Source organism: Bubalus kerabau, chromosome X (assembly GCF_029407905.1).
Source record: "Bubalus kerabau isolate K-KA32 ecotype Philippines breed swamp buffalo chromosome X, PCC_UOA_SB_1v2, whole genome shotgun sequence".
NCBI classification, from domain to species: domain Eukaryota; kingdom Metazoa; phylum Chordata; class Mammalia; order Artiodactyla; family Bovidae; genus Bubalus; species Bubalus kerabau.
In genome coordinates, this window is record NC_073647.1 from 21,977,580 (window position 1) to 21,993,788 (window position 16,209).

The following is a 16,209-nucleotide window of genomic DNA, read 5'->3' on the forward strand; positions in this document are numbered from 1 at the left end:
AATCCAGGCGACCTTCCAGAGCTGACCGTCCTCGAGGGAACGTTACTAAACTGCAGGCCTAGGGATTATCCGTGTGCCACTCCCTCCTCCCCCACAATCGCAGTGTCCAGGTGGCTTTGTGAGTCACCCATACCCTCCGTAATAAGGCCACCATGGGTGGGGCTGCCTCGCCGTTTCTCGCTCCTTCCCTCCCTGACTCTTCTCTCTTGCTCTTCGAGCTCGGCTTTCGTGCAGGCAGAAGCCACCGCAGCGCCCGCCCACCGGGCATGCTCAGTGCTCAAGCGGATTGTGACGACCGCGCGGTGCGCGGGTCCCTTTAAATCGGACCGGCCAGTTGCCAGGCAACGACGCGACCCGCGCTGGCGCTGCAGTGCAGAGGCTCTGCTCCGGGCCGGCCAGGCAGGGTCGCGGTGGCCAGCACCGAACCCAGGTCATCTGCCCGCCGCTGGAGGCCGTCTTCGGGGAAGAGGGACCAGGGCCCACTGGACCCCACCCATGCCATCAGGTACGTCTGAGCCCAGTCAGGCCGGGGCTCCCCAGGCTCGCCCCTCGCCCTCCCTGGGTGACCCGGGCGGAGGCATCGTGCTCCCTGCCTCGACTCCCGCTGCGGTTTCCTCACTCTTTAGGGCTCCGGCCGGGAACTGGCGGGCGTTTGCGAACGAAGGTGACTGGGCGTGGAAGTCGGGGTGTGGAAGGAGGAGTGGGGTCAGGCCTCGTCCCTGCTTTCTCCCAGCCAAGGAGTAGATGGGGGTAGGGCCTGGGGAAGTGGGAGGTGTCACCTGCAGTGGCGTCCCGGGCAGCACCCGAGCCTCGCCATCTCCTCTGCACGGGAACCTGCGGTGGCAGGAGTTTAGTTAACCATTTACAGAGAAAACCCCCAAACTCTGGATGCTTAGATGCAGCTTTATAGCAAAAATGTGACTTTCATACTAATAAGGTACTCAGCCTTTCAGAATTAAGGTGACTTCCCATCTTTTCTTCTAGAAGGAGTAATTCCACACTAATAACAAAGAATTGGGGGTAAGAACCGTTCACAGGGCCCAGTTTTCAATGGTTCTTGGCTTCGCTCTCAATATCCACCAAACAATAGACAAGACAGTTTGTCCCGTGAAGTGGACACTTGGCTCATATGTGAGGACCCTGAGAGATTAAGGCAAAAACTGGGATCACTTTCCTTTTTAATGGTTTTTCAAAATAACTGGACTCTGGGGGAGGGAGCCAAGGCCTTGGCTCCAGCCTCTGCTAACGTGGCTCTTGGCATGCTCCTTACTAACAAGCATGTTGCTGTGGCCGCTAGTGGTGGCTCATTTGTTCAGTAGGTGCTAAAGGCAAGAAGGTACAGTGTTGAATAAGATGCGACCATGATTGTCATCCTATCTGATATTTGCGTTGCTGGGGGAAGGAAGACTTAATGGCGTAATAGCTGGGAAATTGGGTTGACAAGTTAAAACGAAAACTTGCTTCAAAGTGTCTAATGTTGCATTTCAGATCAGCCAAACAACATTAAAGCTGTCACTTGTAATTTTAAGCTACAGCTCAGATATGAACACAATTTGGTCATTCTTGTTAATTATATTTTCTAATTAAGCTGTGGCATTTTCTTTTTCAGTTCAATCTGGAGCAGAACGGTCGCAACCAACGGAAGACCTTGGACTTCAGGAACTGTAAGGACCGTTGTGCTGGCTGATAGCTTGCTATGGGTGTTGAGAAGCACAGAGTCTCACCCAACATAAATCTTCAACCTTTTAACAAGACCATTAGTCTGCACTGTCAGTACACTATCAAAAAAAGCCTCATAGAAATACAAAAAAAAAAGTGTCCTAAAGACTTTAGCTGAGCCAAATAAACTTTGAGGGAAAAATAAAAGTTCTTTCCCTAAAATGCCACCCACAAAACCTCATAAGCCAAAGGAAAAATTACAGGTATTTACAGAAACTCAATTAGAATCAAAACATTATAGAGTTTTCAGGAAGAATATTAAGAATTATTCACTCCACAAATATTTATTGAGGGCTACTATGTGCCAGGCAACAACAAGGGATACAATGATGAAAAAGATGCCAGGAGATCTCAGCATATTGGTAAAATGAAACTGTATGAAATGATGCTGAAGCACAGAAGAAACTTGCAGAGTCATCCTTGCTAATCTTCAAACTGATGCCCCAATTGTAATATTTTTAAGATGTTTATTGGTGGCTCTGAAAAACATTGGGACATTTGGTAAGTTCATGGCAAAGCAATTAGTGATTTTAAAAAGTGTAAATCTTTTTGGTGTAGAAAGGCTACCACTCTTCTGCTTAGAATAAATTTAGCTTGGAAATCTGAGGACATCAACAACTTACAGGATTTAGGGCTAATTCTTCCATGAAGATACAGCTCAAATTAATGTAAGATTCAAGTTTAAGTTCCCCTCTACCTACCTTAACAGTACTTCTTTTTTTTTAAACTGACTTTTTCTGAGGTCTGATGACTTCAGACTGGCAACTCTGAAGCACATATCTTTGGAGAAGGGTTGGGTTGTTGGTTGATGTTCCAAGGGAAGGTAAGGAAAATCTAAAAAAGAACAAAACCCATTATGTACAGTATAAAATTGCTTGCATTTTGGTTTTCACTAATTTTTCTTAACCACCTGGAAAAAGGTATATTGTCTGTATATTATATCTGAAGAAACTGAGGTTCACAAAAGGTAAGTTTTTATGAAGTTCTAAAATGTGTGTGCCAAGATATCTGACGTCTTCAGTCTTTTTTCCACCAGAGTTGACACAATTCCTTTCTCAAGAACTTTCTTTTCCTTCTTCCCACAATTTTGCACGGCAAAACATATTTACCCACCTTCTTTCAGACAGCTTTGGAGAGTCCTCATAATGGAGAAGCTCCCATACAGGGGGCAGGTCAGAATCTTCTGGAGCAAGGGAAGAGAGTAATGGTGGCAGGGTTTTGTGCTTGGGAACAAGGGAAGCAGAAAAATAGGTTAAGAACTACTGCTTTTATGTCAGAATAGATTGGACAGTTGAGCAATGAAGGAAGGCCAGTGATCTTTGTAACAAACTTTTCTATTCCTATCTTGGCCAACCAGTTTTTCTGAGGGTTGAGAGAACTGAAACCATCCAAGAATAATGGGGAAAAGTTCCCTGGGCTAAGAAGGGCCTTTTGTCTTCCCCCTTACTGCCCCTAAGCTGTCACTAAAAGCCGCAGTTTTAGTTGAGTGTGGCTGAAGTGCTGAGGGTTATGACATAAGGTTGTCCATCACAGGTTGGAAATGACCTTTTCTAAACATCACTCCCAGTTTACAAAGTTTGGGGCGAAGCACTGTTGCAAGATGGGAAAAAGCTTCTGGAGGTTTCCCAGTCCATTGCTTCCCCTGCCTGGAAGCATAATTGCCTTTTGCAGGCAGATCGAGATTTATGCAAAAGAGATACTCCTGACATTGTGAAATAAAATCTAATGTAAATGAGATAAGGAAATAGAGAAAAAAGATCTTTGATTTTTATGTCATCAGATTTCCCTAAAGCATGTGATTTAAAGTATGAATATTTTAGAAAATAATTAGATTTCCTATATTTGGTCACTTATCCATCTTAATATGAGCATATTCCCCAGGGCCCCATACCTTGAAAATGAAAATGAGATAGTTTAGTGGGTTTCTCCTTTCACAATAAACAGTGTATTAGTTTCTGGAGCTATTTGAAGACAGATATGCATTCACCTAAGATTTTTATGTAATAGTTTGCCTAAAAATCCACAATAAGTGATCACTCTTTGCTTAGCTCTCAACAATTACGCTATGTTATATTACATTATAAATCATTTTCAATTTTATCAGTGGTTCCCAAATTCTTTAGGTGAGTAGAAACCATTTCCATGAGTCAATAAATTTCCTTACTCCACCAAAATGCACTACTACTTTACCTTTGCAAAAATAAGGAAGTTACTAGAGGATGAATGGTGATGTTTTAGAGAGACACTAACTAGAATAATCAGGAGTCCATTATCAATTCACGTCAGACACAAATGAATACATGTAGCCATATAATGGACAAGCATGCAGTGCAATCCCAAGGACTTCTGGGAGATCACTGGCTTAGAGGACCACTAACGTCATTTTTGTCATATGACTTTATATTGTTTTCCTGTGTTCTGGTTGTTTCTTTCTTTAAGTGTTTCATTCCTCTTGAACCTCCTTCCTCTACCCTTCGGTCCTTCAACACCCCATATTGTGTTGGGTAGGCACTTGTAATAAAAAGTGTTAGCAATTGACCCACTAAAAAGGCATGCTTATTCTCTCAACGGCTCTGGTTTGATTTGCCTTATGCTGCGACAAATTACCTAGTCAAGTTTATTGAAAGCAAACTGGCTGCCATGCCAGGATAGAGGAAGGAGTGTCATTGTCTCAAAGCATATTTCTTGTCTTTGCCAGAGAATACTAATGTCGTACTTGTTCTGCGGAAAAAACAAAGAGCACAATTTGTGAAGAGAAAATGAGCCTGGTACCTTTTACCCTCAGTCTGGGCTTTGCCATCCTCTGTGACTTGATTTGGAAACAATCCCTTAAAGCATATCTTGCCAATGAAAGAGGAAAAAAAGAAAGAAAGGGAGAGAGAAAGAAAGAAGCAGTTCAGAGACCTCTTGACCCTGCCCTGTGTAAGCCAGGGGAGGGAAATTCCAAAAGGCTTTTCAAACCTTTCTCTGTTCTGTCCTTTGATATGTGACATGCAGTTCTCCTTACCCTCCCCCATTCATTTTTCCTCTCTCCTTTTGTGGCCCTTTAAAAAATACCTAAGCTCTGAAAATAGTGGGTTGTTTTCTTTCAATCTGTGGAATGAAACCTATCAGAAGAATAAAGAGAAATTCTAGAATAAGCACTGACCTGGGAGACAGGGTCTCAGTTTTACCACTATAGGCTGTGAGGACTTGGACAAGTCACTTCTCTTCTTTGAGCCTCAGTTATAAAGTAAGTGGACTCTTCCCAGTTCTGTGAAAAGCATTGGCTGTATCAGGAAATTGTACAGAGGCTCAGGAAAGAAAGATAGTAACACTGAAAAAAAAAAATATATATATATATATAAGTTTTTAGCCAGAGATTTATGGGAGGGTTGGAGACAGAGTGACTTTTTCAAGGTGCAAAATCATTAATGAAAAGAGCGTTCTATTTTAACCTTTATCTACAGCCAGACCTCTATCTCAGATTTGTCATTATTGCTATCTCCAAGTATAAAGTGGCCTCACCTGACTTGCCCCGCTGCACACCTCTTTCCTGGTCAACCTCACCAATACCTTTCACTCAGAATTTGGTAGAAGGAATAATAGTAATCTCTCTCCCAGTGTTACCAGATTAGAAGCATTTTTGGGGCCACTCTGCACAACTTGTCAGAGAGTACTGCACCCCACTCCAGTACTCTTGCCTGGAAAACCCCATGGACGGAGGAGCCTGGTAGGCTACAGTCCATGGGGTCGCTAAGAGTCAGACACAGCTGAGTGACTTCACTTTCACTTTTCACTTTCATGCATTGGAGAAGGAAATGGCAACCCACTCCAGTGTTCTTGCCTGGAGAATCCCAGGGACGGGGGAGCCTGGTGGGCTGCCGTCTATGCGGTCTCACAGAGTTGGACACGACTGAAGCGGCTTAGCAGCAGCAGCAGCAGCACAATCTGTGGGATCTTCGTTCCCCAACCAGGGTTGGAACCCGAGCCCTCAGCAGTGAAAGTACACAGTTCCAACTTCTGGACTGCCAGGGAATTCCCTAGATGCATTTTTAAACTCTTACAGAGTTGTCGGGTAAAAATTTGACTGCTAAAAACTGACTGGCAATTAGCATCTTTCCCCTTTTCTCTGTTCGTTTCCTTTATGATCACTGTAATAATCCCCAGTATTTGCATTCATGTTTCTAGAGAGGAGAGCAAGTGCAATTATGGTCATCTTTGTCTTTAAGGGCAGATACATCACTGATGCTTCTGGATGGTGACTAATAGGATAACAAAGTCAGAGAGGACTATTTCAAGAGAAAGCAGAGGATGCTCCAATGGCAAATATTGGTACATATCATGAATTTCAAGTCTCGACTTACTACTGTGGTCTGATTGACTAAACTTAAAGTTTGGGTTATGGCTTTTGAACCAATCATTTTAACACCTTCACTGCATATTTGCACCTTTTCCTTTCCTCAAAGCCAAATACTTGTCAGTGGAGATATATCCTTGGGTATAATGAGTTACCTTCCCTCTTCTTTTGGGGGGAAGGTGTCAGGCATGTAGGTATTGAGTTTATTCTCTCATTGTCTGTAGCAAGAAAAATTTGCTAGAATTTAAACTACATTTGTTAAAAAGTATCAAGAAGTAATATACCAAAGAGTGGTTATCTCAGTGCCATGGGATCATGACGAATATTTGTGTGTGTGTGTGTGTGTGTGTGTGTGTCTGTGATTTTCTGTATCTTCCAAAATTTTACAGATAATATGCATGACTATTAGCATCTTTATATGAAATACTATATTAATTTATAATATAACATTTATACTCTTTAATAATATTAAAGAAAATATTAATTTAAAAATAAACACAACTGCCATTTTTGTTACCAAGATAAAATTACATTTGTGTGCATGGGAAAAATAGATGCAAACATACTTTGATTTTTCTCAGTAGTAATGTTGCAAATATATTGCAGCAATTTAATGTATAGAATGAATAAAGTGATCCCCTCCTTTTTCTTCCCACCCTTTAGCAGTAACTGCAGTCACCAGTTTGGTGGCTTCAGATGCCAGTCGCCCATCAGTGTGTTGCTTGGGTCCTTCTTTTCCCCTTTTTTCAAAAGTAGTCACTGATCAAATATTTTTGTGTTTTAGGAAAGCTGTATGTTATGGACTCTCTTTGAATAGGGAAGACTCCTTGTGAAACAAAATAAATATCCTGTAACTTTTGTAAATTTAGAAAGTTGGTTGTGGTTTAATATGCTAATTTTTCATCTAAAAATTATACTTGGAGTCAGTATCTTGGAAAAAGAAACCCATTTGGTGGCATTAGTATTTCCAATTGTTGACATTCGGTTCTCATCATGAAATTGCTGTCAAAATGGATTGAATTCTGTACACTTGGCAGTCTTGTCTAAAAGCAAAGCCCAAGACTGGAATAACAGGAATTTACAGGTCAAGACAGAAGGGCATTTGGCAGAGTTAGTCATAAGGAAGTCTGCATGGTATACTTTACCAAAAACAGCTCACATTGCATTAAGCACTGATGTTTTAGTCACTTTAAAGAATGAATAAACAGTAGTTCAACCAAGAAGAACTAGAAAAAAATCAAGCACATTGGAAGCACAGGCTTACCTATTAATTAAAAATCACTTATACTGTTTTGAAGCAATCCGTTTTCATATTGCTTTCTCATAGGATTATTTTCTCTATAATAAATAGCCAAGCTTGTCCATTTATTGGTTATATTTCATAGGATCAGAGAACTTTAAAGCTGGAAGGGTCTGTAGAACTTAGCCAGTTTAGCCCTTTCCATTTATAAAAGAGGGAACTGAGGCCTGAGTCGCGTGGTGAATTAGAGGGAGTGCCAGCCCTCAAATATTTAGATTCTTTCACCAACGGGCCAGGATTCTTAGTTCTTTCCACTGTCCCAGCTGCCAGTGTAAATATGTGCCTTGATTTTAAATTTTGTTTTTCAGGAATTGGAAGAGGTGCCTGAAGAAATGGATGCTAGGAGAAAACACTGGAAGGAGAATAAGTTTGCTCCTCTTTTCAGTGCCCAGGATACTCTAGACGAAGCTGCTCAGCTTGAATCTTCTTCTGAACAAATGGCTTTAGATAAGATCAAGAGAATGGAAATAATATTTAATTTGTCTAGTAGAAAGTTTCTAAAAGAAAAGAAATTTAAAAGGAAAGAATTTATTTCCCAACCAAATGAAAATGAGCAAGAATCAAATTTAATAGAGAGAAAGATAAACATTTCAAAGACTGAGGCAGACACAAATTCTGTCTCCTGTGAGTCATCTAATTTGGACACTGCAACTGAAGAAAGCTTTAATAGCACAGAAGAGCTTCCTACCTGGGTTATAAAGGAGTTATCAACTCCACCACAAAAAGACAAGAAAAAGAAATTCACTGAAAGAATGTCTCCAAAACTTCGCCTGAATCTTTTGAATGAAGAGCTGGAAGTCCTTGATATGAAATGCAAAAAAATTGAAGAGGAATTTGAAAGTGCAGAAAAAGAACTTTTGAACTCCAAAAAAGAAGTCTCCACAAAACTCCTAAATTTTCAAGAAGAAGGGGTGGAAACCTCCAAGACAGACTGGGAGCTTCAAGCTTTAAGAAATGACCTCTCTGAAAAAGCAACAAATGTTAAAAACTTAACTGAAGAGCTCCAGCAAGCCAAAGAGGTCATCCACAAGTTGAGCCTTGAGAACAAGGATTTAAAAGAAGCTGTTAGGAAGTTAAAGCGGCAGACTGAGGTTGAAAATGCATTCCTAAAAGAAGAAATAAAATTGTATTATGAATTAGAAATGGAAAAGATCCGTGGAGAGCTCAATGCCATCAAGAATGAACTGAGAACAGAGAAGACCCTACAAGCAAGAAATAACAGAGCCCTGGAGTTGCTTAGGAAACACTTTGCTTCTGTAACACCATCAGGTACCTCTGACAACTTTATGGGGGATTTTTTTTAAAACTTAAGAAAATAAAAAAATCCTTTCATTGGGCAAATCTTTGAGCCAAATCAGTGTTTCTTGTGCTTTCCTTGTGTATGACTTAAAACGTGTGGAACAGGATATAGTTTTCATGTATGGTGAATCAGGCTACCCATAAAGGCTATAGATGTTAACTTCAAACCTTCTGCTTTCTTTTTCTAATGAATTTATTGCCTAAGTCCAAATAGAAATGAATTTTCAGAAACCCCTTTATATATATACATATGTGTGTGTGTGTATATATATATGTATATATATGTATTTTTTTTAACTCAGAGACATATAGTAATTCACCAAATCATTGATAAATACAAATTAACAGACATTTGTGATCTTGTGAGCAATATTTCCTTGGCACATGAATATTCTTCTATCTGTGTTCGTTGATATTAACAATAAAAATTTCATTTATGGATATAAGTATGACTTGTGTATGGGTCTTAAAGACTCAACAGGATACTGAAAAGGTATCTGCTTTCCCTGAGATCTATCCTTAATTAGGAATAGATAAACATCTCCCCCAAATGCAGGCTTTTCCTCCTTCCTGTTGTTTTCCCCATGCTTTCTCACTTGACCTGGCCATGGTTCCCATAGACTGGAAGACAACTTAGAGACATGGCTGTGACCTTGGCTAGAGCCCTGATTTTGACAGCCTTGGCTTTTGCCTTTTCTTATGTTGACCAGCAAGGGGCGATGTTGACACAGTTCTTCCAAAATTCTACCAGGGGAAAATTTGTAAGCTTCCTGTCCAGTTTACTTCACCAGCTGGCTGAGAGGGAGTGAAAGGTGTTGGATGTCATCTAGGTAAGCTTTTACTGAGCTGGCTTGATTTATACAGGAATCCAGCTGTGTAAAGAGCCCAGATGATGACAGTTTCTTTTTTACTTAAAAAGAATAAAAATGTACTGCCTCAGGCCTTTGGTGGAGACTATGGGCCAGTCGATTGTTGCACTTGTTTGTATCAATCAAGATTTTTTTTGTAATTGGAGCTCTATTTGCATGGTATTTTTAAGTCCAGTGAGCCAAATGTAATTACAGCCTGTGAAGGTGAGATACAGTTGTAAGGGTTCAAGTATTTTCCCTCACGGGAAATCCCCAGACTGGCAGTCTAGACATTTTGAGTTCTAGGACCTGCTTTGTTGTTACTAACTAGCTAATTAACCTTCTAGACGTAAAAGTCCTCATCTATAAAATGCAGAAGTAGATCTATCATCCAGATTCTGTTCAGTTCTAACATTCTGTGATTTCATCACAGTGATTTTAATCACAAGTGTAACTACCTACGAGGAAGTAAAACATGGCTTTGAAAGCGTTCAGCTCTTAATACTTCAGGGGACCTACTTTACAGAGCTGCTCCTTTCAAAGGAAATGCACAAAGGCTCTTTTTTATAGTTTGAACATCTCCGAATAGCATGTCAATAATAAATCAGGAGAGGGAGTAAATGAGCTTATTTCTTCTCCTTTCTCTTGATTCCTTTTTACTCATTAAGGTCAGGGAAGGCACTTGAATAGAGAGAAACTAGGTTGACCTGGAGTTGAGCAGAACTTGCCTGGCCTGGGAAGACTGGACTAAATTGGAAGATAATCATCTTTGGAACTTTCTGACTTCATCGTGATAACTTTACCCAGGAGCCGGCAGCCTACTCAAAGAGGAAGCTGACTTTCAGGCTTTTAATGGTCACTGCTTCCAACCCAGGGTCTTTCCTTCCCCCACAAAGACCCTCAGCCCCTGACTGCTAGTGTGCACATAAGCTTACATGTTTAAAATATTTCACAAATTGTATTAAGCTATTACGCTCCAACCTCTTAGTATATTTCAATTTCTAAAGAGAAGTTTTTACTCCAGAATTTCTATCAACCAACCACACATTGATAGTCTTTGGTGACAACTTGGTTTATCTTGTGTGTGTGTGTGTGTGTGTTTATGAGTGCTTGGGGGATGAGGAAGGAGTGTGGTTTTAGGAGGTGCAGAAAAGTGCATCACTTAGCCCAGCTCTTAGGTCAAGGGGTGGGGGGGCTTTGTATTTCTAGGATGGAACTGAAACAGTCCTGATGAGACAGCCTGGGATGGTGAGTCCCAGCAAGCTTCACCCTGTGGAAAAGCCCTTTAGAAAGCCTAGATCCAGAAACAATCCAGGGAGAACAATATAAAATCACCAAGTCCAGAGGGCCAAGGAGAGCCAACAGTTTGGAGCTGAGAAAGGACCACATCTTTTGATGCTTGAATTTTTCAAAGCAGGGCTGCAGCAAGCTGAGAGAAAGCTTAGAAGTTACTGTTCATCTTCATGGGCAGATGGGAACAGCAGTGGATTGAATTGGTTACAGAACCAGAGTCAAGGCTGATGCAAATACTCTGTCCCATTGTCTCTGTAATCACACTCACTTGAGTGATTGTGGGCCCCCAATTTAGATCAGAACATATTGTCACTGTACCTTCTAGTCCATTGAATGAGCAATGTGGCAGTGTTTCTTAACAGGAATGCCATGTCAAGCCACTTATCCCTTCAATCTGTTGGGTAAAATATTTGAAATCAGCAATACAATTGCACACCATCCCTATCAACTCCCAATTCCATAATTATTCAAAAACAAGGGCTCTAGGAATAGCTGCTCCACCTTGAGTTTACAACCCAGTTCTAGAAACATTTGCTGAGCAGTTATTACCATAGTAAATCACCTCTAAAACATAGATATACTAAGTGCTAAGTCGCTTCAGTCATGTATGACTCTTTGCGACCCCTCCGACTGCACCCCACCAGGTTCCTCTGTCCGTGGGATTCTCCAGGTAAGAATACTGGAGTGGGTTGCCATTTCCTTCTCCAGGGGATCTTCCCAACCCAGGGATCAAACCTGCATCTCTTGTCTCCTGCATTGGCAGGCGGCTTCTTTACCACTAGCACCACCTGGGAAGCCCCAAATAAATGAATAACTAAAGAAATAAACATCCCTGAATTTGGGGCACATCTTTAAGTTGATGGCAAGTCATAGTATAATTGTCTGTGTTTGGTTTTTTAAATCTCTCTTAGTAGTTCATAAAATAATGGTGGATCTTACAATCAATGGGGTTTTAGATTTGATGAAATGTGGTATGAGCTAGGCCAGGGATATGGGGATAAAAGGATTTAAGAGTAAGACAGGTCTCTGACCTCAGGGACCTTACTTCTGCAACTAACTAAAACAGTGTGGCCAGGGCTCTACCAGCAGTGCTAATATAAGGTGCTGTGGGGGCACGGAGGAGGGTCAATTAATTCTGCCTGTGGGGCTGGGAAGGACTTCATAAAGGAGGTGACATTTGAGCTGGGCCTTGAAGGATAAGAAGGATTTTTCCAGGCAAAGCATGGGGGCAGGGGTGGGGGCATTTCTGGAATGTGAATGTGGAAAGTCTATTTGGCTTCAAAGAAAACTCTTTAACAGCAATGAATTAGAACACTGCAATGTTACATTCTGCTGACTACGTTTTCAAGTCCCGTGCGAGGTTCTACTCTGAAAACTGCCTGGATTCCAGCTTTTTGCAGATAAACTGGAGAATGAAGTTCTCATGACACAAACACGAGATTCCAGATAACAAATTGCAGGAAAATTTTTTTTACTGGTGCCACTGTACCTGTGGCTGCCATCATTTTTGTTTTGGAAACAAAAGATCTAAGAGATTTTCTTCATAGTACCCAGCTAAGTCCACTGTGAGTGGTCTGGTTTCAAAGAGATATATGAAACAGAAATACCACAGTGGCTCCCGTCTTCAAGAAGCAGTGTAACACAGAGATGAAGTGCCCAAACTTTGGTTATCTACTTACTAGCCCTGTGACTGGTCAAGTTGTGTGATTCCCTGTAGCTCAATTTTCTCACTTTGCAGGATGGGGTTAATAAATAGTGTTGTCAGAAGGATAAGATGAGATCACATATAGTCAGTAAATGTCACCATCTTTATTATTATTATTATCATATAACTGACAAGGGGAAGTTGATCAAGTCCATCTGTCTCCTCCCAGCTATTATTTTCATTAAGCTTTTTACACTTATTGACCCTCAAATTGTGTTCTCTGGAGAATTAGGATAAACTCATTCATAAGATGTGTATCAATGATGTGTGTGATATATTTGGGGAGATGGAACAAATTGCACGGGGAGGGGGGGAATATTTTGATTTTATTAGTGTATGAAGGATTAAGCCAAAGTAGTGAATCTGTCATGATGGACTTTCAGGCCTCAAGACAAAGGGAATTTTCTTGGGTCAGAGCCCACCCAGCCCCCCTTCAATCAGGTCAGAGTAAGGCTGGCCCCTGGCCTTGGCAGGCACAATACCAGAAGGAGGAAGAAAGCCCTGCTCTAGTGCTCCAGTGGGAAAAAGCTCATCTAGGAAGAGGGAATGGAGACAAGAGAGGCTATTATAGTATTTTCCATTTCCCCTTGGCACAGGGAGCCATGCAGCTGGGGACCCACTACTACAGCTGCTCGGATAAGAATAAGTCATTGTCTTGTTTTCTGTACTCTTAAGACACTGAAGCTGAAGTTTCCCATGTACTGTAGGTGTGCCCTTCTTTCCATACTGAGTATCAAGGTGGTGTCTCCCCTGTTGAGTGGGCAGAGCTACTGTTCACACCGCCTCCTTCTCCCTCGCTTCCTCTCTCTCCCTCTCATTCTCATTCTCTTCCTCACCATTGATCACACCCAACTTTTGATGATTGCAACATTTCAGTGGGCTCAAGTTGCATTTCCCAGGAGACTCAGTTTATACCTGGTACTCTGAGGGTGTGTTCTGGGGTACTCTTGAAGAATTTCTTTGGCCTTTCAGCCCATGCCTGCTAACTCCACAATAGGTATATTCCAGACCATGATAGAAGATATAACCTGAGAAATTCTTTTTTATGTCAGTAGTACTGTAGCCTGCACTTGGACTGTTGGTTGGAGCCTAGTCTATTTTGTGTCAAATATTTCCATGTACCTTGTCTTCTGTAATCTGCACAAAAATCCTTGATCATCAGATGAGGAAACCAAGGCTCAAAGATATTAAATGACTTTTTCAATATCACACAATAAGTAGTGGATCTGGAATTCAAACCCAGCTTGGCCAACTCCACATGTGATGTTTGTTCCATTATATCAGGTCACTTTTTTGTACAAAAATTAATAAGCCAAAGGTTCAATCACCATAGAGGTTATTTAACTTTTTCAAGGATAAACTGGTTTATTGCCACAATCCGGACTCAACTTGAGTCAACCATCTCTTATACGGCAAGGCTGAGTAGTGAAGATGCATCTGATTATTGAAAAGACCATAAAGTATACATCTTCTGATGGTGGGTTATTAGGTCTACATGAAGGACACAACATACAGTAACATAAACAAAAGCAGTTGAAATATGAAGACCAATTGACAGCTCTCTAAAACAAGCTCCAGCACTAATAGAACCAAATTAATAAACAACAAGGAGTCTTTCTATGCTCATCATAGCTTTGGGGTTTGAGTTTTTTCTTTATAATTAAAAATTACTAATCACATTTTACCCATTTTTTTCCTTTGTATCTTTGCTTCCTAAAGTGTTTTCATTGAAAGATGGCTACTTTTTAAGAAAAAAAAATGCTCTAAACCCCCCCTTACCGCTTGGACAGTGTTAAGTATGCTTGATAATTTATATACTTCACTCTTATTCTTTCCTTGATGCTCTGGTAAATTTCTGAAAGTTCCAATGAAGGAATCATATTGTGTTCATTCATTGCTAAACAGTTCTCAGAAAAACCATTTCAATATCTCTTTATTAAAATATCTTCAATAACAGATAAAATGTTTCCTTTAGATTTACAAATTTATTCAAGATTTTATAAAACAACATGTCCCCTTCATATAATAAAGTAGAAGAAAATCTGGAGAGCTGCTCTTGACATTCATGAATGTGGGTTATGTCAGCAATGAGCCTGGAGGGCATTTCTGGTTATAAGGTAGTCAACCTTTTAAAATGCATAATACATTTTATGTGGTTTTAATGAGTACAAAAAATACCTTTACATGTAGCATAAGGACTTTTCTCCCATAAAACATGAGTTATCTGAAATCTTTTCCTTTGGGTATATATTAGGGTATGTTTATAAATAGAGCTGAGATTGAAGGGCTTCAGCTCATATGTTTGTGCCAAGGCAGGGCAGTGTTCTAGAAAAGCAGGAGATGTGGAGTTTGCCTTGTTGGGTCACTGATTGAGTCAACATTGAGCAGAGAGGGAATTTCCATGTGAACAGCAAAGTCTTGACAACCGGGCGGGAGCTCTGGAGTTTTATCCATCAAAGTGACCCCCATTGGGTGGAAATGGCTGGGCCTTTGTGCCTCGCCAAATGCCGGCGGTCTCTGGAAGGCGGAATGGCTCTCTGAGGATAAAGCTGTTCCTCAAAGAGCTGACGGCTAGAGATGTCTGCAGCCCTCACTCCCCCCTGTCGGGTAGAGTCTGTCCTTAAGGAGATTTGGGAGGTGCATCTTTGCATCCACCACCCTGTCCTCCAAAGTCTTTCTGGCCTCCTTCAGGCCTCTGTTCCAGAGGGGAAACTTAGAAGAGTTATGTTCGTGGGACTGACGACAACCCCCACCTCTGCAGCTGCTCTTGGGGCTGCAGTTATCACTCAGCATCTCCTTCCTTCAGCTTCTTAGGCTTCCCAGGGGGCTCACTGGTAAAGAACCCACCTGCCAATGCAGGAGATGTGGGTTCGATCACTGGTCGGGAAGATCCCCTGGAGAAGGAAATGGCAACCCGCTCCACTATTCTTGCCTGGAGAATCCCATGGACAGAGGAGGCTGGCGGGCTACAGTCAGCGGGGTTGCGAAGAGTCAGACACGACAGCTTGCATAACCACAGGATCTCCTTCCTTCACTCTCTGTTCTAGGTCATGCTCTCCCGGTGCTACCGCCCTCTGGTGGCCTCAGTGCCTTACTGGCGGGCCTGACCCAGACCATCTTCGAAGGGAGGGAGCCCCTGGTCATCATGCCCTTCTCAGGCTGGGGCTGCTGTATCTGTCCACCTCCTGTCATCACTGGGCAAAAGAGAACTCACAGAGGCCCAAGTGGCCAAACAGTTCCACACGAGCTTCTTCAGGGCTCTTTCGTTTAACAGCAGCCCTGCTCCTGACAATCAGAGTCCATTACCCCTGCTGTGTCACTGACCTCTCTTCTGGCCTGCTGGACACTGGACACAAGGGCCCTAAAAGGCTTAGGCAGCAGCTGTAGCTTAGAATTCAATAGGATTCTTGGGAATTCCCTGGTGGTCCAGTGGTTAGGACATGGTGCTCTCACTGCCAGGGCCCTGGTTTGATCCCTGGTCAGGGAACTAAGATCCCACAAGCTGCACAGTGCAACCAAAAGGAAAGGAAAGGAAACAAACTCAGTGGGATTCTAGTTGTGTCCCCAGAGAAGGGATGCCTCCTTTGGAAACCAGGTCCTCAAGTCCTGTAGAGTTACAGGGAGGGTAAGTGCAAGTTCCTGCATTAGGCAGGATTCAAACAGAGAAGTAGAACCATTAAGAGATTTTATTTTGATATCTATACCT

The 16,209-nt window shown here is 41.8% G+C and overlaps 1 protein-coding gene and 1 non-coding gene across 3 annotated transcripts; both read left to right on the plus strand.

Moving 5' to 3' along the window:
- Positions 1-257: 257 nt before the first annotated feature.
- Positions 258-8,712, plus strand: CCDC160 (coiled-coil domain containing 160). Of its 2 annotated transcripts, XM_055563615.1 has the most exons (3): positions 258-505; positions 1,610-1,664; positions 7,667-8,712. In XM_055563615.1, exon 3 carries the CDS (start codon positions 7,691-7,693, stop codon positions 8,660-8,662), a length of 972 nt encoding a protein of 323 aa, XP_055419590.1. In that variant the 5' UTR covers positions 258-505; positions 1,610-1,664; positions 7,667-7,690; the 3' UTR covers positions 8,663-8,712. The 2 variants fall into 2 exon arrangements, with proteins under 2 accessions (XP_055419590.1, XP_055419589.1); XM_055563614.1 differs by lacking the exons at positions 258-505; positions 1,610-1,664 and adding an exon at positions 5,931-6,033.
- A 7,206-nt stretch (positions 8,713-15,918) lies between these two features.
- TRNAE-CUC (transfer RNA glutamic acid (anticodon CUC)) lies at positions 15,919-15,990 on the plus strand. The gene has a single exon. It is a non-coding gene; the product is annotated as a tRNA-Glu (tRNA).
- Positions 15,991-16,209: the final 219 nt, after the last annotated feature.